Source organism: Leguminivora glycinivorella, chromosome 18 (assembly GCF_023078275.1).
Source record: "Leguminivora glycinivorella isolate SPB_JAAS2020 chromosome 18, LegGlyc_1.1, whole genome shotgun sequence".
NCBI classification, from domain to species: Eukaryota; Metazoa; Arthropoda; class Insecta; order Lepidoptera; family Tortricidae; genus Leguminivora; species Leguminivora glycinivorella.
Window position 1 is genome coordinate 5,044,454 of NC_062988.1, and position 24,185 is coordinate 5,068,638.

Genomic DNA, 24,185 nt, shown 5'->3' on the forward strand with positions numbered 1-24,185 from the left:
AAAATTTTGTTATTTTAACTACTCAATTTTTTTTATATAAAAAAATATATATTCTTGTTTAATACTAACGTTATTTTGTTTCCAATATATTTCCTCAATTTTCGTGATAATCTGTAAAAATGGTGAAATAAAAAAAAAAAATTAAATGTATAAAAAAATAAAAATCATTATATGTTATGCCTTTAAGATTTGGGGAGTTCCCTTTTCAGAATCCCATCAGAACTGGGTTCTGATAAAAATGTGACCAATCTGTATATATATACATATGGGCCTGAATAGTCGATATATATATACATATATATATATAGTTATGGTGTTTTTTTTTTTTTTTGACGTGCATAATAAATATTAATTTTTATAAATATAAAATATACACTCAATAAAAAAAAATATTCAAAATCGGTCCAGTAACGACGGAGATATCGAGTAACAAACATAAAAAATAATAATAATAAAATACTGACGAATTGAGAACCCCCTTCCTTGAGATTTGGGCGGCGGTTAAAAACTATCATAATGCTGATGGGCAGGTGAATGACGTCCATATCAGGTGAATGACCACCAAACTACAGGTGATCGACTACGGACGCAGGTTAGCGACGCTTGTCGTTAACTTGTCAAATGTGTCATACAAATTTGTACCAATTTGTCGTTAACCTGCTGCTGTTGTCGATAACCTGTGTATATTTATCCTTCACCTGATCATGATGTCGTTCACCTGAATTTTAATCGATCATAACTTCTAAAATAATTAATTGATATCGGTGCCTTTGACATTTTTGAAATGTTTGAGACGCATTCAAACGATACCTACAAAAAAAAATTAAAAAATGCGACATTTAAAAAAACACAAATCTTTCACCTGTCGGTGCCAAAATTTTGAGAAATGGCCATAACCTCATCAGCCCGCAATGTAACTAAAATCGCGTGCGACTTCGCAAGCCGTCTAAATCAGGCCTAAGTCCTGGACGCAATTAAAACCCTTTGTAACACAATCAAACTTCATAATAAATTTTGGAATATGTACAAAAAATAGTACACGAGGACTGAGGAAGTTAAACCAGGTCTGGTCGGTATTCGGTCGTGTTTTAATTTATCGCCCCTTTTACGCACTTAATATAGGTATCATAATATTCATAATGTACTTACTATAATTTAATTTTGACATGTCATAAGGTATAAGTTTAGGTACATATTGTATTTAGTTGTAAAATATTCTGGAAACCCACAATAAACTAATAAATAGAACCTTTCCACAGTAGGTAATTAGGCCACTGGCAATTTGTTAAGGTTCCATACATGTCAGCGTTTCCGAAAACTTCACTGATTTATTACACCCGTCTGTTCAAATGGAGACCTTTAAACTTGATTTTGATACAATTACGTTATTATCCGAGTATGCAAATTCCTAAAATATGTAGTGGTGCTCAGGGTCTGATGATGGAGCCAGATGGTGGTCACCAATACCAATGAACAATATGACTATACAACTTCGTGGTTTACATGTCATTCTAGCATTTTCACTTTCACATTTCAAGTGCATATACCACGAGTATAGGTTTTCGGGTGTGCTGATTTAAAAATTAATGACCGATTTGGAATCTGACATTGCTGACTGTCACTGTGACACAAAAGTCGTCATGGGTGTCGTAAAATAGGTTTTAGGGGGTGCTGATTCCAAAATTAATGACCAATGTGGAATCTGACATTGCTGACTGTCACTTTGACACAAAAGTCGTCATGGGTGTCGTCAAATAGGTTTGCGGGGGTGCTGATTCCAAAATTAATGAACAATGTGGAATCTGACATTGCTGACTATCACTTTGACACAAAAGTCGTCATGGGTGACGTAAAATAGGTTTTAGGGGGTGCTGATTCCAAAATTAATGACCAATGTGGAATCTGACATTGCTGACTGTCACTTTGACACAAAAGTCGTCATGGGTGTCGTCAAATAGGTTTGCGGGGGTGCTGATTCCAAAATTAATGACCAATCTGGAATCTGACATTGCTGACTGTCACTTTGACACAAAAGTCGTCATGGGTGTCGTCAAATAGGTTTGCGGGGGTGCTGATTCCAAAATTAATGAACAATGTGGAATCTGACATTGCTGACTGTCACTTTGACACAAAAGTCGTCATGGGTGTCGTAAAATTGGTTTTAGGGGGTGCTGATTCCAAAATTAATGACCAATGTGGAATCTGACATGGCTGACTGTCACTTTGACACAAAAGTCGTCATGGGTGTCGTCAAATAGGTTTGCGGGGGTGCTGATTCCAAAATTAATGACCAATGTGGAATCTGACATTGCTGACTGTCACTTTGACACAAAAGTCGTCATGGGTGTCGTCAAATAGGTTTGCGGGGGTGCTGATTCCAAAATTAATGAACAATGTGGAATCTGACATTGCTGACTGTCACTTTGACACAAAAGTCGTCATGGGTGTCGTAAAATTGGTTTTAGGGGGTGCTGATTCCAAAATTAATGATCAATGTGGAATCTGACATTGCTGACTGTCACTTTGACACAAAAGTCGTCATGGGTGTCGTCAAATAGGTTTGCGGGGGTGCTGATTCCAAAATTAATGACCAATGTGGAATCTGACATTGCTGTCTGTCACTTTGACACAAAAGTCGTCATGGGTGTCGTCAAATAGGTTTGCGGGGGTGCTGATTCCAAAATTAATGACCAATGTGGAATCTGACATTGCTGACTGTCACTTTGACACAAAAGTCGTCATGGGTGTCGTCAAATAGGTTTGCGGGGGTGCTGATTCCAAAATTAATGAACAATGTGGAATCTGACATTGCTGACTGTCACTTTGACACAAAAGTCGTCATGGGTGTCGTAAAATTGGTTTTAGGGGGTGCTGATTCCAAAATTAATGACCAATGTGGAATCTGACATTGCTGACTGTCACTTTGACACAAAAGTCGTCATGGGTGTCGTCAAATAGGTTTGCGGGGGTGCTGATTCCAAAATTAATGAACAATGTGGAATCTGACATTGCTGGCTGTCACTTTGACACAAAAGTCGTCATGGGTGTCGTAAAATTGGTTTTAGGGGGTGCTGATTCCAAAATTAATGACCAATGTGTAATCTAACATTGCTGACTGCCACTTTGACACAAAAGTCATCATGGGTGTCGTAAAATAGGTTTTAGGGGGTGCTGATTCCAAAATTAATGACCAATGTGGAATCTGACATTGCTGACTGTCACTTTGACACAAAAGTCGTCATGGGTGTCGTCAAATAGGTTTGCGGGGGTGCTGATTCCAAAATTAATGAACAATGTGGAATCTGACATTGCTGACTATCACTTTGACACAAAAGTCGTCATGGGTGTCGTAAAATAGGTTTTAGGGGGTGCTGATTCCAAAATTAATGACCAATGTGGAATCTGACATTGCTGACTGTCACTTTGACACAAAAGTCGTCATGGGTGTCGTCAAATAGGTTTGCGGGGGTGCTGATTCCAAAATTAATGACCAATGTGGAATCTGACATTGCTGACTGTCACTTTGACACAAAAGTCGTCATGGGTGTCGTCAAATAGGTTTGCGGGGGTGCTGATTCCAAAATTAATGAACAATGTGGAATCTGACATTGCTGACTGTCACTTTGACACAAAAGTCGTCATGGGTGTCGTAAAATTGGTTTTAGGGGGTGCTGATTCCAAAATTAATGACCAATGTGGAATCTGACATTGCTGACTGCCACTTTGACACAAAAGTCATCATGGGTGTCGTAAAATAGGTTTTAGGGGGTGCTGATTGTAAAAATAATGACCAATTTTGAATCTAACATTGCTGACTGTCACTTTGACACAAAAGTCATCATGGGTGTCGTCAAATAGGTTTCCGGAGGTGCTGATTTGAAAATTAATGACTGATTTGGAATCTTGACATTGCTGACTGTCACTTTGACACAAAAGTCGTCATGGGTGTCGTCAAAAAGGTTTCCGGGGGTGCTGATTCCAAAATTAACGACTATTTTGGAATCTCACAGTGCTAATTGTCATTTTGACACAAAAAGAATCATGGGTGTAGTCAAATAGTTTTTAGGGGGTACTGATTCCAAAATTAATGAAATGATTTAAAAAGTAATGACCGATTTGGAACCTGACATTGCACAGTACCCCTGGAAACCTATTTGACGACACCCATAACGACTTTTATGTCAAAGTGACAGTCAGCAATGTCAGATTCCAAATTGATCATTAATATTGAGATCAGTACCCATGAAAACCTATTTGAAGACACCCATGATCACTTTTGTGTCAAAGTGACAGTCAACAGTGTCAGATTCCAAATTGGTCATTAGTTTTCAAACACCTCCGGATACCTATTTGACGACACCCATGACGACTTTTGTGTCAAAGTGACAGTCAGCAATGTCAGATTCCAAATTGGTCACTAATTTTGGAATCAGCACCCCTAAAACCTATTTTACGACACCCATGACGACTTTTGTGTCAAAGTGACAGTCAGCAATGTCAGATTGAACATTGGTCATTAATTTTGGAATCAGCACCCCTAAAACCTATTTTACGACACCCATGACGACTTTTGTGTCAGAGTGACAGTCAGCAATGTCAGATTGAACATTGGTCATTAATTTTGGAATCAGCACCCCCTAAAACCTATTTTACGACACCCATGACGACTTTTGTGTCAAAGTGACAGTCAGCAATGTCAGATTCCACATTGGTCATTAATTTTGGAATCAGCACCCCTAAAACCTATTTTACGACACCCATGACGACTTTTGTGCCAAAGTGACAGTCAGCAATGTCAGATTGAACATTGGTCATTAATTTTGGAATCAGCACCCCTAAAACCTATTTTATGACACCCATGACGACTTTTGTGTCAAAGTGACAGTCAGCAATGTCAGATTCCACATTGGTCATTAATTTTGGAATCAGCACCTCCTAAAACCTATTTTACGACACCCATGACGACTTTTGTGTCAAAGTGACAGTCAGCAATGTCAGATTCCACGTTGGTCATTAATTTTGGAATCAGCACCCCTAAAACCTATTTTACGACACCCATGACGACTTTTGTGTCAAAGTGACAGTCAGCAATGTCAGATTCCACATTGGTCATTAATTTTGGAATCAGCACCCCTAAAACCTATTTTACGACACCCATGATGACTTTTGTGTCAAAGTGACAGTCAGCAATGTCAGATTCCAAATTGGTCATTCATTTTGTAATCAGCACCCCCTAAAACCTATTTTACGACACCCATGACGACTTTTGTGTCAAAGTGACAGTCAGCAATGTCAGATTCCACATTGGTCATTAATTTTGGAATCAGCACCCCTAAAACCTATTTTACGACACCCATGACGACTTTTGTGTCAAAGTGACAGTCAGCAATGTCAGATTCCACATTGGTCATTAATTTTGGAATCAACACCCCCTAAAACCTATTTTACGACACCCATGATGACTTTTGTGTCAAAGTGACAGTCAGCAATCTGAGGTACTACATATTCGTAATCTGAAAGTAATCAAGTCAATAATTTCAGTTATTTTGAATCGACTATGATTCCGAATTATTGGTAATAGTAATGATTGTATAGATGATTAGTGATTCCTTTACATGTAATGGTAATTTACCGTTTCACTTGATTACATTACAAGTAATCTGACACCCAGTAGTGTCAGATTACAAAGTAAAATCAAGTAATCGTGTAATCCGGAATCGATTACGATTTCCCCATCTCTGGGTTTAGTTATATGGTTCATTGGTACTGGTGACCACCATCTGGCTCCATCATCAGACCCTGAGTACCACCTCTTGTCAAAGGTCTTGTTGAGACGAACCCAATGAGCCTAAACACGAAGTCGTTTACTTACATGGTTCACTGGTACTGGTGACCACCTTCTGGCTCCATCATCAGATCCCGAGTACCATCTTGATGTGTCTTATCATCTTGACCGTATTGTAATTTTCACATTTTTATCATCACAACGTTGTAATACTTTAACATTCAAACATAACAAAGTATTACAAAAGCAAATATTTACGGATCTAGGATCAAATTCGTTGGTCGCTGTTTACACACACACAATGCGAGGATAGCCCGTGTAGAAACAAGGCGTCCGACCCACACAACAATAAATATTCTCGACGTTTGCGATGAAAACTCGGAGACCAAAGCGACATACGTCTTACCTGCTCGAGCTCCGGCGCGGCACTGAAATCGCAGGCGTCCGTCGCCGGTAAAATAGCGACAGGAAGGCTAGTTTTCAAAAAATTGTCAAAAAATCATGATAAAATATTATAACGACAAATGGATAACAGCAGTTTAAGCACATTGTGCAGATTATCTATATAATATAAAGCTACAACCCGACTGACATTTTTCAAAAAATAGGCAGAAGGGGTTTTTGCAGGTGGCAGTGTTTGGTGTGGTCGTATAGAGTTTGGTCCTGCGACCCCGGATAGATCAGACCGTCGGTCTACCGGTTCCGGGTAAAAAAATGTCGGACGGCCTGGCCAAACGGCTGGAGTTAGCCGGGGAGTGTTCGACCAAATGTCATAGAGGACCCTGGGTAGTTTTTGACGCCGCCATTTTTTTTTCAAAATGGCCGACTTTTTTTTTTGACGATTTTTCAAGTTTGTCGTAGAGAGTTCAAATTTTGGTCGTAGAATCTCCAAGCGGCCTTGATTCGAATGAAATAAAAAAAATTTGAAAAATGCTATAAATGTGGGAAAACTGGCCACTTTTATTTTGTATGGCAACTTTTAAACCGTAAGAGATAGCCGGGGGGTGCTCGACCAAATGTCATACAGGTCTCGGAGTAGAAAAAGTTGCATTAAAAAAAATTCAAAATGGCCGACTTTTTTTTTTTGAAAAATTTCAAAATGGGCCTAGCGCGCTGAGATTTGGCACACGGGTGGAAGGTCGCCCCAAGATTTATATTCAAAAAGAAAATTTTGAAAAATTCAAAATGGCGGCCTTTGAGGGCCAATTGAAATTTGAATGGAGGTTTTTCTTTTAATTACCATAGCTCCGTAACGGTACAAAGAAGTGAAAAGTGCTCAAACAAATGTTATACAGTCACCCGAGGTCCATCGAATGGCACTAAAAAAAAATCAAAATGGCCGACTTTTTTTTTGAAAAATTTCAAAATGGTCCGAGCGCGCTGAAATTTTGCACACGGGTAGACAGCCACCCCAAGATTAGTATACAAAAAGAAAATTTTGAAAAATTCAAAATGGCGCCCTTTGAAGGCCAATTGAAATTTGTATGGAGGTCCTTTTTTTAAATCCCCATAGCTCCGTAACGGTAGGGAAAAGGTTAATAGTGCTTGAACTAATGTTGTACAGTTATCTGAGGTCCATCGAATGGCATTTACAAAATTTCAAAATGGCCGACTTTGAAATTTTTTTTTTTTATTTTCGGTCCGAGCGCGTTCAAATTTGGCACGTGGTAAGAACGGGAGCCAAAAATAGAAATGAGAAAAAAAAAATTTGGAAAAGTCAAAAACGGTGGCGAGAGGGGACAAAGTCAAATTTCCCTACCAGTTTGTATGGAGGTTTTTTTTTAAAATCCCCATAGGTCCGTAACGGTAGGAAAAAGGTTAATAGTGCTTAAACTAATGTTGTACAGTTATCTGAGGTCCATCGAATGGCATTTACAAAATTCCAAAATGGCCGACTTTGAAATTTTTTTTTTTTATTTTCGGTCCGAGCGCGTTCAAATTTGGGACTTGGTAAGAACGGGGACCAAAAATAGAAATGAGAAAAAAAAATTTTTGGAAAAGTCAAAAACGGCGGCGAGAGGGGTCAAAGTCAAATTTCCCTACCAGCCTGAGGGAGCGTTCTACAGCCCGACGGTCATTGCTCCGGTCCAAGTTCCGAGCTGCGTACAGACAGTGCTCCCAAGCAAGAAAATATAAGTAAAAGTGTCTAAAAAGCGACGCGGCGGGCCGGAGGTCCAACTTCCCTACAAATCTTACAATCCCCACAGTAACTACGCGGAGGGCCGAAGGCCCGGAGCGTGTCTGACAGGCTCCCAAGTACGCGAAGGCCGCAGGCCGAGCTGCGGGCAGAGTGCTCCCAAGCACGCGAAGGCCGCAGGCCGAGCTGCGTGCAGACTGTGCTCCCAAGAAAACAATAACAAAAAGTATCTTAACAAGCGAAGCGGCGGGCCGAAGGCCCGACGCGGAGCTTCGAAACCCAGCGAAGGCCGAAGGCCGAGCTCCGCGTAGGGCCGAAGGCCCGGAGCGTCCCTGATCGGCTCGCCGGCGGACCGGGAAGTTGGAGCTTAAACACGACCCAATAGTAAAAGTGTCTTAGAGAAGCGAAACGACGGGCCGGAGGCCGCAGGCCGCAGGCCCGTCGTGAGCTTCTCAAGACACTTTTACTATTGGGGCGTGTTTAAGCTCCAACTTCCCCACAACCCCCACAGTAACTACGCGGAGGGCCGAAGGCCCGGAGCGTGTCTGAGAGACTCCCAAGCACGCGAAGGCCGCAGGCCGAGCTGCGGGCAGAGAGTGCTCCCAAGCACGCGAAGGCCGCAGGCCGAGCTGCGTACAGACTGTGCTCCCAAGCGAAACAATAACAAAAAGTATCTTAACAAGCGAAGCGGCGGGCCGAAGGCCCGACGCGGAGCTTCGAAACCCAGCGAAGGCCGAAGGCCGAGCTCCGCGTAGGGCCGAAGGCCCGGAGCGTCCCTGATCGGCTCGCCGGCGGACCGGGAAGTTGGAGCTTAAACACGACCCAATAGTAAAAGTGTCTTAGAGAAGCGAAACGACGGGCCGGAGGCCGCAGGCCGCAGGCCCGTCGTGAGCTTCTCAAGACACTTTTACTATTGGGTCGTGTTTAAGCTCCAACTTCCCTACAACCCCCACAGTAACTACGCGGAGGGCCGAAGGCCCGGAGCGTGTCTGACAGGCTCCCAAGCACGCGAGGCCGCAGGCCGAGCTGCGGGCAGAGAGTGCTCCCAAGCACGCAAAGGCTAAAGCAAAAAAGCAAACAAGCAAAGCAATAAATCAAAAAAGCATAGCTCAAAAACAAAAAGCAAAAGCAAAACACAAAAACAAAAAGCAAAAGCATAAGCAAAACACGAAGAGCAAAGCACAAAAACAAAAAAAGAACACCGCGGGGCCCTCGGGCCCCGCGCACCTTTAAAAAACTAGTTTATATACTAAAATAACTTCGATAACATGTAGATTTTCGGAGAAATGATCACTTGTTTCGATGTATTTTCAAGACAAAATTGAGTTCGTTTTACTTTCAATTTCTCAATTTCAAAGGATTAAATGATAAATATTGTTTAATGGGCCTTAAGTAAAAGATATTTGGAACTTAAATTTACCTCATTTATGAGAGTGATCTTATCAAATTGTACATAATAAGAGCTCCGAATTCTGTGCTTCACGCGGTTTTTCCTAAATTAATGAAACTACTACGGTTGTACTCACGTTATTATATCGCTACTGCTGCGACATGTTTCCGACCAATTTTGAAGGCCCCTCTTCATGCATATCGTCACTACTTTTAAAAAATCTCGTATCTTCGTCTGTCAATGAAAAGAAAATTGTAGTAAGTATGTATGGAATGCATATAGACTTACTGCGTTTTAACTTTGAGGAGCAGCGTGAGATACGAGATTTTTTAAAAGTAGTGACGATAATAGGAGTTCACGCGGCGGCTAAACTTTTACTAGTATACTATTACTAATAATAGTAATAATAGACCTTTGCATCTATGACAGATGATTAACGTTAAATTAAATCATTTGTAATGGCCCGGCCATGACATTGGTCTAAAAGCGAGACAGCGGTGAGCGGCGGCCATACATTGGAGCGAGACACAGCGATGGGACTTTTCATTCACACGTATGACTGCCGCTCACCGCTGTCGCGCTTAGACCAATAAGACTACCTGTACCTACATTTACGTGCATGAATTACCTACCTTTAACTGAACATACCTTTAAATTCTCCTTCACCTGTTGATCCTTCTTCCTCAATCCCAGCATTTTCAACAACAGTTTGGGGTAGGAAAGATGTTGAAGGGGGGAGGTAAGGTCGCGCTCTCTTCGAAGTAGCTCATCCAGAGACGAGTTCGGGCGAACTTCCATTCGACATCTGAGTGTTCCTGTAAAAGATTTATCTTTTATAGTTTTTATAAGATGGCAAAAGATGGCGTTTTTTGTTCATGAAATAATTTTATTGTCCTTCCAAATCAACACTTTTTTTGTTGTTTTTTATAATTGCATGAACGTGAGCACTGGATTTTTTTTTGTTAAAGTATAAACGATTCTAAGTTTAATAAGCCAAAACAGTAAATAAATATTTTGAATACATAAAGTGTAATGTAATTTACCTACACTTTTTAAGGCAGATGTACATTGTGCAATACAATTACAATTTTTACAATAATTTAACCTTAATTAATATAGCCATGGTGAACATGGTATGTCCGCTATACCTGCATTCAATTATATAGAAAAATATTTTCCATAATGTCAGTATACAGAGATGCGGCCGTCCCGACGTGTGGAGTTCATAATTATGGCAAATAATCACATTGCTCTGACACTGACAAAAAGATAATTCGATTATATCACATTATAAAAGTCATTAGTAGAAAATCTGTATAATTACTGGCTTAATTACTTCAGTTAAATTAAGTAGAACAGTAGGGATTCCAGAAATAAATGGCCGTCCGTGCTGGAAACTTCGGTAGTTTAAGTACCGACACTGAGAAAACTAAACACACACACACACACACACACACACACACACACACACACACACACACACACACACACACACACACACACACACACACACACACACACACACACACACACACACACACACACACACACACACACACACACACACACACACACACACACACACACACACACACACACACACACACACACACACACACACACACACACACACACACACACACACACACACACACACACACACACACACACACACACACACACACACACACACACTTACACACTCACACACACACACACACACACACACACTCACACACTCACACACACACACACACACACACACACACACACACACACACAGACACACACACACACTCACACACACACACACACACACACACACACACACACACACACACACACACACAGACACACACACACACAGACACACACACACACACACAGACACACACACACACACGCGCGCGCGCACGCACAAAATTTATAAAAAAATGACCTAAGCATATAACATCATCATCCCACACTAAAATTAAACAATATCCCTTTAAGAGCGTTATAACATTTCGGCGTCGGGCGAAATTAGGTATTTTACCCGCCGCGCGAGCCCAATATGCCGACCCTTTCTAGCACGTCTTATCACTCGCTCGCACTACAATAATGGACAAAACAATCTTGATCCTTTCTATGGAATTTTGATAACAACCACAATCTACTATCTCGATATAAACTTTTGGTTTCTAATAAACATTATTTTGTACGAAAATACGAGAATATAGCGCGAAATAATATCAATTATGTTAAAATTTATTTAAAAAATTAAAGTAATAATTATAAAAATAGATCCCATCCCAAATATTTGCTTTTGTTATATGATAAGTATTAGAGTAAAGTATAATTATATTAATATGATGATAAAATAAGACAAATACAATTCTAATTACTTCAAGGTGGTGCTCAGGGTCTGATGATGGAGCCAGATGGTGGTCACCAATACCAATGAACAATACGAGTATGAGTATACAACTTCGTGGTTTACATGTCATTCTAGCATTTTCACTTTCACATTTCAAGTGCATATACCACGAGTATAGGTTTTCGGGTGTGCTGATTTAAAAATTAATGACCGATTTGGAATCTGACATTGCTGACTGTCACTTTGACACAAAAGTCGTCATGGGTGTCGTAAAATAGGTTTTAGGGGGTGCTGATTCCAAAATTAATGACCAATTTGGAATCTGACATTGCTGACTGTCACTTTGACACAAAAGTCGTCATGGGTGTCGTAAAATAGGTTTTAGGGGGTGCTGATTCCAAAATTAATGACCAATGTGGAATCTGACATTGCTGACTGTCACTCTGACACAAAAGTCGTCATGGGTGTCGTAAAATAGGTTTTAGGGGGTGCTGATTCCAAAATTAATGACCAATGTGGAATCTGATATTGCTGACTGTCACTTTGACACAAAAGTCGTCATGGGTGTCGTCAAATAGGTTTGCGGGGGTGCTGATTCCAAAATTAATGAACAATGTGGAATATGACATTGCTGACTGTCACTTTGACACAAAAGTCGTCATGGGTGTCGTAAAATTGGTTTTAGGGGGTGCTGATTCCATAATTAATGACCAATGTGGAATCTAACATTGCTGACTGCCACTTTGACACAAAAGTCATCATGGGTGTCGTAAAATAGGTTTTAGGGGGTGCTGATTCCAAAAATAATGACTAATGTGGAATCTAACATTGCTGACTGTCACTTTGACACAAAAGTCGTCATGGGTGTCGTCAAATAGGTTTCGGAGGTGCTGATTTGAAAATTAATGACCGATTTGGAATCTTGACATTGCTGACTGTCACTTTGACACAAAAGTCGTCATGGGTGTCTTCAAAAAGGTTTCCGGGGGTGCTGATTCCAAAATTAACGACTATTTTGGAATCTCACAGTGCTAATTGTAATTTTAACACAAAAGGAATCATGGGTGTAGTCAAATAGTTTTTAGGGTGCACTGATTCCAAAATTAATGAAATGATTTAAAAAGTAATGACCGATTTGGAACCTGACATTGCACAGTACCCCTGGAAAGGAAACCTATTTGACGACACCCATAACGACTTTTATGTCAAAGTGACAGTCAGCAATGTCAGATTCCAAATTGATCATTAATATTGAGATCAGTACCCATGAAAACCTATTTGAAGACACCCATGATCGCTTTTGTGTCAAAGTGACAGTCAACAGTGTCAGATTCCAAATTGGTCATTCGTTTTCAAACACCTCCGGATACCTATTTGACGACACCCATGACGACTTTTGTGTCAAAGTGACAGTCAGCAATGTCAGATTCCAAATTGGTCACTAATTTTGGAATCAGCACCCCCTAAAACCTATTTTACGACACCCATGACGACTTTTGTGTCAAAGTGACAGTCAGCAATGTCAGATTGAACATTGGTCATTAATTTTGGAATCAGCACCCCCTAAAACCTATTTTACGACACCCATGACGACTTTTGTGTCAGAGTGACAGTCAGCAATGTCAGATTGAACATTAGTCATTAATTTTGGAATCAGCACCCCCTAAAACCTATTTTACGACACCCATGACGACTTTTGTGTCAGAGTGACAGTCAGCAATGTCAGATTGAACATTGGTCATTAATTTTGGAATCAGCACCCCCTAAAACCTATTTTACGACACCCATGACGACTTTTGTGTCAAAGTGACAGTCAGCAATGTCAGATTCCACATTGGTCATTAATTTTGGAATCAGCACCCCCTAAAACCTATTTTACGACACCCATGACGACTTTTGTGTCAAAGTGACAGTCAGCAATGTCAGATTCCAAATTGGTCATTAATTTTGGAATCAGCACCCCTAAAACCTATTTTACGACACCCATGACGACTTTTGTGTCAGAGTGACAGTCAGCAATGTCAGATTCCACATTGGTCATTAATTTTGGAATCAGCACCCCTAAAACCTATTTTACGACACCCATGACGACTTTTGTGTCAAAGTGACAGTCAGCAATGTCAGATTCCAAATTGGTCATTAATTTTGGAATCAGCACCCCTAAAACCTATTTTACGACACCCATGACGACTTTTGTGTCAGAGTGACAGTCAGCAATGTCAGATTGAACATTGGTCATTAATTTTGGAATCAGCACCCCCTAAAACCTATTTTACGACACCCATGACGACTTTTGTGTCAAAGTGACAGTCAGCAATGTCAGATTCCACATTGGTCATTAATTTTGGAATCAGCACCCCCTAAAACCTATTTTACGACACCCATGACGACTTTTGTGTCAAAGTGACAGTCAGCAATGTCAGATTCCAAATTGGTCATTAATTTTGGAATCAGCACCCCTAAAACCTATTTTACGACACCCATGACGACTTTTGTGTCAGAGTGACAGTCAGCAATGTCAGATTCCACATTGGTCATTAATTTTGGAATCAGCACCCCCTAAAACCTATTTTACGACACCCATGACGACTTTTGTGTCAAAGTGACAGTCAGCAATGTCAGATTCCAAATTGGTCATTAATTTTGGAATCAGCACCCCCTAAAACCTATTTTACGACACCCATGACGACTTTTGTGTCAGAGTGACAGTCAGCAACGTCAGATTCCACATTGGTCATTAATTTTGGAATCAGCACCCCCTAAAACCTATTTTACGACACCCATGACGACTTTTGTGTCAAAGTGACAGTCAGCAATGTCAGATTCCAAATTGGTCATTAATTTTGGAATCAGCACCCCCTAAAACCTATTTTACGACACCCATGACGACTTTTGTGTCAGAGTGACAGTCAGCAATGTCAGATTCCACATTGGTCATTAATTTTGGAATCAGCACCCCCTAAAACCTATTTTACGACACCCATGACGACTTTTGTGTCAAAGTGACAGTCAGCAATGTCAGATTCCAAATTGGTCATTCATTTTGGAATCAGCACCCCCTAAAACCTATTTTACGACACCCATGACGACTTTTGTGTCAGAGTGACAGTCAGCAATGTCAGATTGAACATTAGTCATTAATTTTGGAATCAGCACCTCCTAAAACCTATTTTACGACACCCATGACGACTTTTGTGTCAAAGTGACAGTCAGCAATCTGAGGTACTACATATTCGTAATCTGAAAGTAATCAAGTCAATAATTTCAGTTATTTTGAATCGACTATGATTCCGAATTATTGGTAATAGTAATGATTGTATAGATGATTAGTGATTCCTTTACATGTAATGGTAATTTACCGTTTCACTTGATTACATTACAAGTAATCTGACACCCAGTAGTGTCAGATTACAAAGTAAAATCAAGTAATCGTGTAATCCGGAATCGATTACGATTGGTTGGTTGGTACTGGTGACCACCATCTGGCTCCATCATCAGACCCTGAGTACCACCTCTTGTCAAAGGTCTTGTTGAGACGAACCCAACGAGCCTAAACACGAAGTCGTTTACTTACATGGTTCACTGGTACTGGTGACCACCTTCTGGCTCCATCATCAGATCCCGAGTACCATCTTGATGTGTCTTATCATCTTGACCGTATTGTAATTTTCACATTTTTATCATCACAACGTTATAATACTTTAACATTTAAACATAACAAAGTATTACAAAAGCAAATATTTACGGATCTAGGATCAAATTCGTTGGTCGCTGTTTACACACACACAATGCGAGGATAGCCCGTGTAGAAACAAGGCGTCCGACCCACACAACAATAAATATTCTCGACGTTTGCGATGAAAACTCGGAGACCAAAGCGACATACGTCTTACCTCCTCGAGCTCCGGCGCGGCACTGAAATCGCAGGCGTCCGTCGCCGGTAAAATAGCGACAGGAAGGCTAGTTTTCAAAAAATTGGCAAAAAATCATGATAAAATATTATAACGACAAATGGATAACAGCAGTTTAAGCACATTGTGCAGATTATTTATATACTAAAATAACTTCGATAACATGTAGATTTTCGGAGAAATGATCACTTGTTTCGATGTATTTTCAAGACAAAATTGAGTTCGTTTTACTTTCATTAATCGTTATTTAATCTCATCGTGTATCTCAAACTTCGCCCTCGTCTAAAATACTTCCTTGTCGGTTATTCCCTAAAGAATACAGCCATTTTCGTTTGATAATTAATCTTAAACGCCTACTCCCCCTGACGTTATAATTAAAACGATATGAATTTATTTACTTTACTATTATCTACGTCAAGTATTATATTAAGATACGATAAATAAAATAAATAAATATTATAGGACATTCTTACACAAATTGACTGAACCCCACGGTAAGCTCAAGATGGCTTGTGTTGCAGGTACTCAGACAACGATATACGATTTTAAACTCTCGGGTCTTTCGAGTCCGATCATTTATAAGGCGTGCGTGGGGATATAGATCCAACACATAGAGGCCGGTTGGAGATATTTGATGTCATGTAGAACGCCTGCTGGAACCCATTCACGGGTACATGAACCGGTTTCAGCAGGCATTGAAAACTATTGTCAATAAAATATCAGGTCTATGGGTTGAAGTTTGGATGAATTATGAAAACACCTACCATAACATTGCGTTAACAAGTTATCGAGGCAGGCGGTGACTCGCCACTCGGTAGATGGGCAGCTGATTCGCCATCATAAAGACGGCCAGGTGCAACACCGGTGTGAGTGGCTCAGGGGTGTCGAGAGGTGGTGCTGCGCTTTCTCCGAAGTTACTCGCGGCGTTATGCCCTTTAACACTTCCACCCCTGGAGCTACAGCTCAGACGTTCCTCTCTGGACGGCCAATGAAGGCAAGCCAGAGTTGAGAGTCCTGCGGGTCCCTTTGGGGTCCAACTCCGGCCGGCGAAGACACGCCGGAGACGGAGACCCTGACATTTCGGCAACATATCGCAATGATATCTCACTGTCATCTTAGAATTTCATTATTGTTCAATACTGGTGGGGTTGAAACATTCAGTACGGTCATAAATCTGTGTTAACCACTCGTTACGCCCGTGGTTCGATTTCGCATGTTCGGGTTGACAATATTAGCAAGTCAACAACAATTTGTCATCTTGTAAAACGAACATCTATCCAAAGTAGGTATTCTATTTACTACAATTTATCTACTGTAAGATCTTTTGATTTTCTTATTCCGTTTTGACCTTTACGCAGCAAAAGCTCATTTCTTTAGAATTTCTTGTATTTACGATAGCAGAAAACTGTCATCTCCTAGTGCACTATGATCACAGACCACCTTAACTAGACGGGGCAATGAAGTCAACTCAAAGATACCACACATATGATTTCCCATATTAATTTAATAAGGGTCGCAATCGCTTGAACAAGTTGTGTCAACATTCACAACGAGCACTCGTAATTTGGTAATTTTGGAATATTTTCTTATACGCACTGCCAAGGAGTGGAATTCCTTGCTAGCGTCTATACACCCTGTTTTTATTGAATTCCGTTAACTTTAAGGGAAGGTTTTTTACGTCAAATAAAATGAATTTCTCTAAGAAACTAGCGTCCTAACTCTTACGGTTGTCGAATTATAAAAAAAAAATACTGAACACATTGTGTGGCATCCTTTACCACTTTCTTATGTTGGTATTTGTTTTGACATATTATGTATGGAGAGGATTTTTTTTTTTCGATTTATACAGGGTGGTTCCTGATGATGAACCTAACTGCGTGTCGAATTTTAACGGAAAACAATAAAAACACGGTGTATTTCCCAGCTCATATAATACAGCAGCCTTCAAATCAAGGGTGAACTAGGCTGAGCGAGCTCCGTCGTAGCGTAGGTCACGTCTTCGTCTCGGCTAGTCTGTGGCCATAAGTATGTCCATATAAGTTAAAAAAAAACTGGCCAAGAGCGTGTCGGGCCGCTCTCAGTGTAGGGATCCGTAGTTTTCCGTATTTTTCTAAAAAAACTACTGAACCTATCAAGTTCAAAGCAATTTTCCTAGAAAGTCTTTATAAAGTTCTACTTTTGTGATTTTTTTTCCTTTAGGAGCGATTATTTCCGAAAATATTAATATTATCAAAAAACGATTTTAGTAAACCCTTATTCATTTTTAAATACCTATCCAACAATATATCACACGTTGGGGTTGGAATGAAAAAAAAATCAGTCCCCACTTTACATGTAGGGGGGGGGTACCCTAACAAAACATTTTTGTCCACTTTTTATTTTACTACTTTTTCGGCGTGATTGATATACATATTGATACCAAATTTCAGTTTTCTAGTGCTAACGGTCACTGCACACGGACAGACAGACATGGCGAAACTATAAGGGTTCCTAGTTGACTACGGAACCCTAAAAACTAAAGAAAATAATTTTTAGGGATGAATGGGCTGATAATACTGCGCTGCTCAAATCGCTATAATTTACTGGTAAAGTCATAAGCATGTCTGGCTCCGTAGACGAATGGCATCGACACGGAACGCCACCGAAACGCCGCAGAAAGGTAGTCTGGCTCTGTCGCGCCAATACGCAAGAGCGACAGAGATAGATAGCTACGAAAGAGATATTATCGTGAGCGATTCGTGAGCGCACTGCATTCGGCGACGCACACTGGTGACCACGCGCTCCTTTTAAACTCTTCATAATGCGGTTTCTTGGTAGTCTGTGACTATGATCAAAGAGGATCGAGTATTATAGAGAGTTACTGATAAAGTAAAATGTGTAAACAGGGCATAGACTGCCATCTCTCGACACAAGCTTATAACTTTTGAACCTCAGTTTCGACAATTTGGCCCATACTGTGTAAGCTTGATATGTGTTAAAATGTCAAATATTAATATTAGCGCCATCTAGCCGAGCGTTCCCCAAAGGTGTTCTGTTAAAACCACATCCGCCCTGGTCTGTGATCTATGATCAAAGAGGATCGAGTATTATAGAGAGTTACTGATAAAGTAAAATGTGTAAACCGACTACCTTTTTTTGAACTCAGTTTCGACAATTTGGCTTTGTAAGCTTGATACGCGCCATTTTTTTGAGGTACGTTTTTTTTCTTAGATTTTATCCGTCTATACGGAGTTACTAGTCTTTGCTATGATATAGGTCCGCGCCGCTGAAAGTAATCCCATTAAGGAAACTGCACAGGGTGTATACCGTTTGTTCTGATTAAACCGAATTGAATTACAGACCCTCTACCATAAGTAGTTCACGTTTTATAATGGACTAAGAGCCCTGGGTGGCTAGCCGAATGGCACAATCGCTCACGAAACGCTCACGAAACGAAGCGCTAGTAGATATCTATCTCTATCGCGCTTGCGTATTGGCGCGACAGAGCCAGCGGCGTATCGCTTTCGTTTGGCGTCGGAGAAATGCCATTCGGCTACGGGGCCTGGTGCCGTAGCCGAATGGCATTTCTGCGACGCGAAACGAAAACGAAACGCCGCGAAAGTTAGTAGTCTGGCTCTGTCACGCCCATACGCAAAAGCGATAGAGATAGATATCTACGAGCGTTTCGTTTCGTGAGCGTTTATGCCATTCGGCTACGTAGTACGTACCCAGAGCCGCCAGACCTTATACGCCGGCCGTAGCTTGAGAAATTAGGGTAAGTTAGAGATACTTTCAAGCGTCTGATAAAAGTTACTGCCGGCGGAAATGGTCAGGAAATGATAATTATCAAATCCTTACAGTCTTTTCAATCACATATATAAAAATCAGCCTAGAGAATTTAAGGAAAGTTAGTGTTTAAAAAAAAACTTATAGCAAAAAAAAGGCCGACGGGCCGAACTAGGTAATACGCAGAAGTTAAACGTCGATACGAACTCGACATTGTCACAAAGTTTCATCCTTGATAAAATGTAATGTAAATTCGAAATCTCCACTTCAAAAATCAGTTTCCATGGTTCTATTGGTAACCTTTATTTATTTTAACTTTGGCAGTGTCCTAAGTGGTCTTGTATTTTTGTAATATTCAAAAAAAAAAAAATTTTCATGAAACATGGCTAAGAACACTCCCGACTAATTCAGCTTTCAAACAAAAAAAAGAAAAAGACAGACACACACACACACAGCACAGTATAATAAAGAGTACTATCGTACAGTATGGCCACTCCCACTCCCCGCTGAAAGCGCCGCCCACCCCCTCTTGGTTACCTCACAGTTACCGCCTGTCAAAAACGCAAACAGTTAACCTGTCATATCTCACTTATTCAAGCATGGTACGCGTTCACCTAAACGAGCTTAGAATGTGTGCTAGGAACGCGCCTCTTTCATATATTTGATCGCCAGTGTCCGAGATGTGCACACAGACAGACAGACAAACAGACAGACAGAGAGACAAACAGACATGTCAAAACTTATAATACCCCGTCGTTTTTGCGTCGGGGGTTAACAAGCTTAACTGAGTTCATGGATACAAATCCGACCTTCATCACTTTACTACTAGACTAGTTCCAAACTACATTTGTCGTTCTGTGAACAATTAGCAAGCGACTACAACTAATCATAACCGTTAAATGTTTCATGAAGACACGAACATCAGTTAGAACTAAGATACTTAGTATTATGTTATGAATAACTAATTTAGTTACATCGACATGGGGTTAACGCCGAGAATTTTATAAAATTATAAAACAATAACATACTTATAAAGCAGTTCTCTACATACAGAACATAAATAGATCTATACAATTGGGATGACGACTACAAAAAACTATTTAGTCCGTCATTCATCCAAAAATTTTGGACACATATTTTTTCTTTTTTGTCGTAAACGAGAAATGACGACGGTACAGTGCCTTGACGTTTCGCGTAACTTCACGCCTAGGTACAATTCTTACCTAAAAGAGACGTGACAAGCCCCCACTCCGGAACTTTGTTGAAGATTTGAATGATGATTTAATTAGATACAGCGAAAATATGTGTTCAGTATTTTTAGACGATCTAACTGACGGACTAAACAAAATTCCAATTTTTAATGTAGTCATCATCCCTAATAGTTGACATCATAGCGATGAGATTCATAAACACGATATATGACATTAATCACGGAGTACTTACGATCCAAACATCAGCAAACCCCAAAAGCGGGTATAACTCTTGATGCCGGCCATCTCGAAGTTTTCTAACCCCACCATGCCAAACGACGCCCAGAAGAGGGATTGAGAGACTTCGAAGATGCGGGTTATCAAAATGATAAAGAAAGTAATGTTACTTACGTCAATCATAGCATAAGAGTTGGACATCATAGCGATGAGCAGATTCAGCAGCACAATGACGTTAATCACGGAGTATGAGCCGAACATCAGAAGCCCCCAGAAGCGGGTATAACTCTTGATGCCAGCCAGCTCGAAGTTTTCTAACCCCACCATGCCGAACGACGCCCAGAAGAGGGATTGGGAAGCTTCGAAGACACTGGGAAAAAACACAGAGTTAAAACATTTTAAAAAGGCTGAACCGATTTTCAAATGACAAAATGTGGATCTTTTTAAATAAGAAAATGTGCTATACATAGATAGCAGACTATTAGGATTTATATGCCGACCTTTTCAGACATTGTCAGGGCAAGTTTGAAATCTATAAGCAATATTTAAAAAAGTCTGATCTGCAAACCCTGATTCTACTTATCAGTATATACAACATAGTGGGGGTGTATGCTATTATTTGAAATGTGTTTTTATTATGATACAAAAACTTTATAATAATTATAAAATAAAAGCAAATTTAAAATAGCTTTTATAATTTATTCAGCGCTTTAACTCAAATCCCTACCTAATGTATGAATGACAACACAATACAATTTCAATCAATAAGAGACAATATAAAAATAAAATGTAGCAAAAGAAAACCTATTTAAAAAAATCTATACAAACGTAAGTACAAATATAAAAATAGTTGTTGAGTAATGTATACTGTGCTACCTTTCCGAAAAAACCCACGCGTATGGAAATTACGCACAGATTCGGGGAAATATTTTATTATTTCCATGAAGTAGTACTGTAATTAGGTAAGTAATAGATGTTCTTTACCCATTTGCCTTCATAAATCCTTTCGAAAATAAATTTATTTCTACATATATTTGTAGAGCTTTCTTAATAAAAAGTTATTTGTAAAAAAAACATTGATACAAACGTTATACTCAACCTGAATTTCAGAAAAAAATCTCTGATATTGAGTATGAAGAAAATAAAGTAAATAAACATAAGGGTATAAAGTATAAAACAGTCAGTGGCATGATTAGTAGGAATGATAGTCCATAGTAGCTCTCAAAGTCATGCAGTCCACTTCATCGATCTTCAAAGTATTCATCTTGATGTTAATATCCTCTTCCAACTGGATTTGCGTCTGCAGCAAATACCGAAGTGAGCTCGTGGCTTCCTGCAGCATCTGCTGCAGCTCCTCCACGCTGTGCCGCAGGCTCTCGCACTCGTAGTACAGCGCCTGCCCTGGAGGATCCTTCACCAGCTCTGCGCCCACTCTCTGAGACCTTCTACCGAGTCTCGTGTGCGCCAGTCCTATATACGCCTCTTTATCAGCCAAAGCCTTCTTCAATTCTAAAATATTGTTCTGCATATCGAAAACCTTCTCCGCCGTCTGGTGATGCATCTCCTCTAGCCTCGCTTTTTCAATATGAGTCTCTTTAATACGTTCATTGAATTCATGGTTGCATTTGTTATAGGCAGTCCATAGATCATTAATAACCTGTTTGAGCAAGGTATCAATGAAAATGCGTATCGGGCGTGCGGAAGATACTTCCCGTGCTGCCTGTTGTATGTTCTTCGCGGAGTACGCATTGTATTCTTCAGCTGAAATATCAGCGGGGTCTAAGTTTGCATAGCCTTCGTAAACGGATAGGCATAAGTCGGTCGGTTTTAAAATAAGTGATCCCTTATCGGAATCGATGGCAGCTTGCTTGTACTGCAAATCGCGATCGAGTAGGTAGCGGACGGAACGTAGTCGACGCATCTGTTCGTTCAACTGCTCCAGAGCCCGTTTCAAGAGACTTTGTCCCCCAAGAATGGTAGTTATTTCAGTTTGCAGCGCATCTTCAACATTATCGACAGCCAAGTCGATCCCTAGCCGCCCGTCTCGTAACATGAGACATTTCCTACAAATCGTAAGAGCATTCGATTGCAGAGAAGCTAAACAGTCTTGCAGCCGGGTTTTATACATGCCTAAAGCTTCCAGCTCATTGTAAATCTCTTTTCTTTGTACCATCAACTCTCCTTTATTGAACTCTATATCACCGATTCGTTCTTCTATGCGTCGGTCGGTGGTTTCTTTTAAGAGTTTCGCGCCTTCTTTAGTTTTGTCGCGGACTCTTTCGCTTTCTTTAAGGACTCTGTCGGCGAGTTGGGCTTGGTCTTCAGCATTCCTGCTTCTCGTATCGTTGTTGAGCTTCCACTCCGCGAGAGTGAACTTGGCGGACCGAGGAGGTACACAGACGATCGCTTGCTCCGATAGTCGCGTCGTGGCCACCGGGGCTCCAATTACGTGGCGCAGACCAAATTGCGAGTCAGTCATTATTCTAAATAAAATTACAAAAAATGTTGTCAAGGAACTAGCAAAATGTTATGAAGTTAAACGTCAATATTTGACGAAAACATTTCGTTTTCATATTCGTGACAGAAAATAGGTCACAACTAAATTTATTATATTACCTAACATTTTGGTTGTATAGAGATTGCTTTACTACGTCGTATTGGTCGTACAACAAAAAAGTTTACACACAAAATTATTTTAAAACAAGTTTTCACTAACCTTTTTGGTGACACAAGTATGACAGCAAATATTTTATCTTCAATAAGTATTGAAACTTCATTTTAATGTTATTAACATTTTTGCTATCTCCTTGTAAGCATTTTTTATAAATATATTTTAAAAATGACTGACTCGCAATTTGGGGTGCGCCAAGTAATTGGAGCCCCGGTGGCCACAACGCGACTTTCGGAGCAGGCGATTATCTGCGTACCCCCTCGGTCTGCCAAGTTCACTCTCGCAGAGTGGAAGCTTAACAACGACGCGAGAAGCAGGAATGCTGAAGACCAAGCCCAACTCGCTGACAGAGTCCTTAAGGAATGCGAAAGAGTCCGCGATAAAACCAATGAAGGCGCAAGACTCTTAAAAGAAACCACTGACCGGCGCATAGAAGAACGAATCGGTGATGTCGAGTTTAATAAAGGAGAGCTTATGGTACAAAGAAAAGAAATTTGCAATGAGCTGGAAGCTTTAGGCATGTACAAAACCCGGCTGCAAGACTGCTTAGCTTCTCTGCAGTCAAATGCTCTAACGATCTGTAGAAAATGTCTCATGTTACGAGACGGGCGGCTAGGGATCGACTTGGCTGTCGATAATGTTGAAGATGCGCTGCAAACTGAAATAACTACCATTCTTGGGGGACAAAGTCTCTTGAAACGGGCTCTGGAGCAGTTGAACGAACAGATGCGTCGACTACGTTC

The 24,185-nt window shown here is 40.4% G+C and overlaps 2 protein-coding genes across 2 annotated transcripts in view; both read right to left on the reverse strand.

Moving 5' to 3' along the window:
• Nucleotides 1–24,185, reverse strand: part of LOC125236083 (transient-receptor-potential-like protein) — a 64,740-nt gene that overhangs the window by 25,958 nt on the left and 14,597 nt on the right. Inside the window, 3 exon segments of the mRNA XM_048142778.1 lie at nt 9,961–10,028; nt 10,031–10,127; nt 20,946–21,141. Coding sequence (XP_047998735.1) covers nt 9,961–10,028; nt 10,031–10,127; nt 20,946–21,141 — 361 coding nt within the window.
• On the reverse strand, nt 21,481–23,250 carry LOC125235868 (tektin-1). Its single transcript, XM_048142485.1, has one exon. It carries the CDS (start codon nt 23,248–23,250, stop codon nt 21,964–21,966), a length of 1,287 nt encoding a protein of 428 aa, XP_047998442.1. The 3' UTR covers nt 21,481–21,963.

Bases quoted from the DNA above. Each gene is read 5' to 3' on its own strand.
- LOC125235868 (XM_048142485.1), bottom strand. From the start codon at position 23,250: ATGACTGACTCGCAATTTGGTCTGCGCCACGTAATTGGAGCCCCGGTG.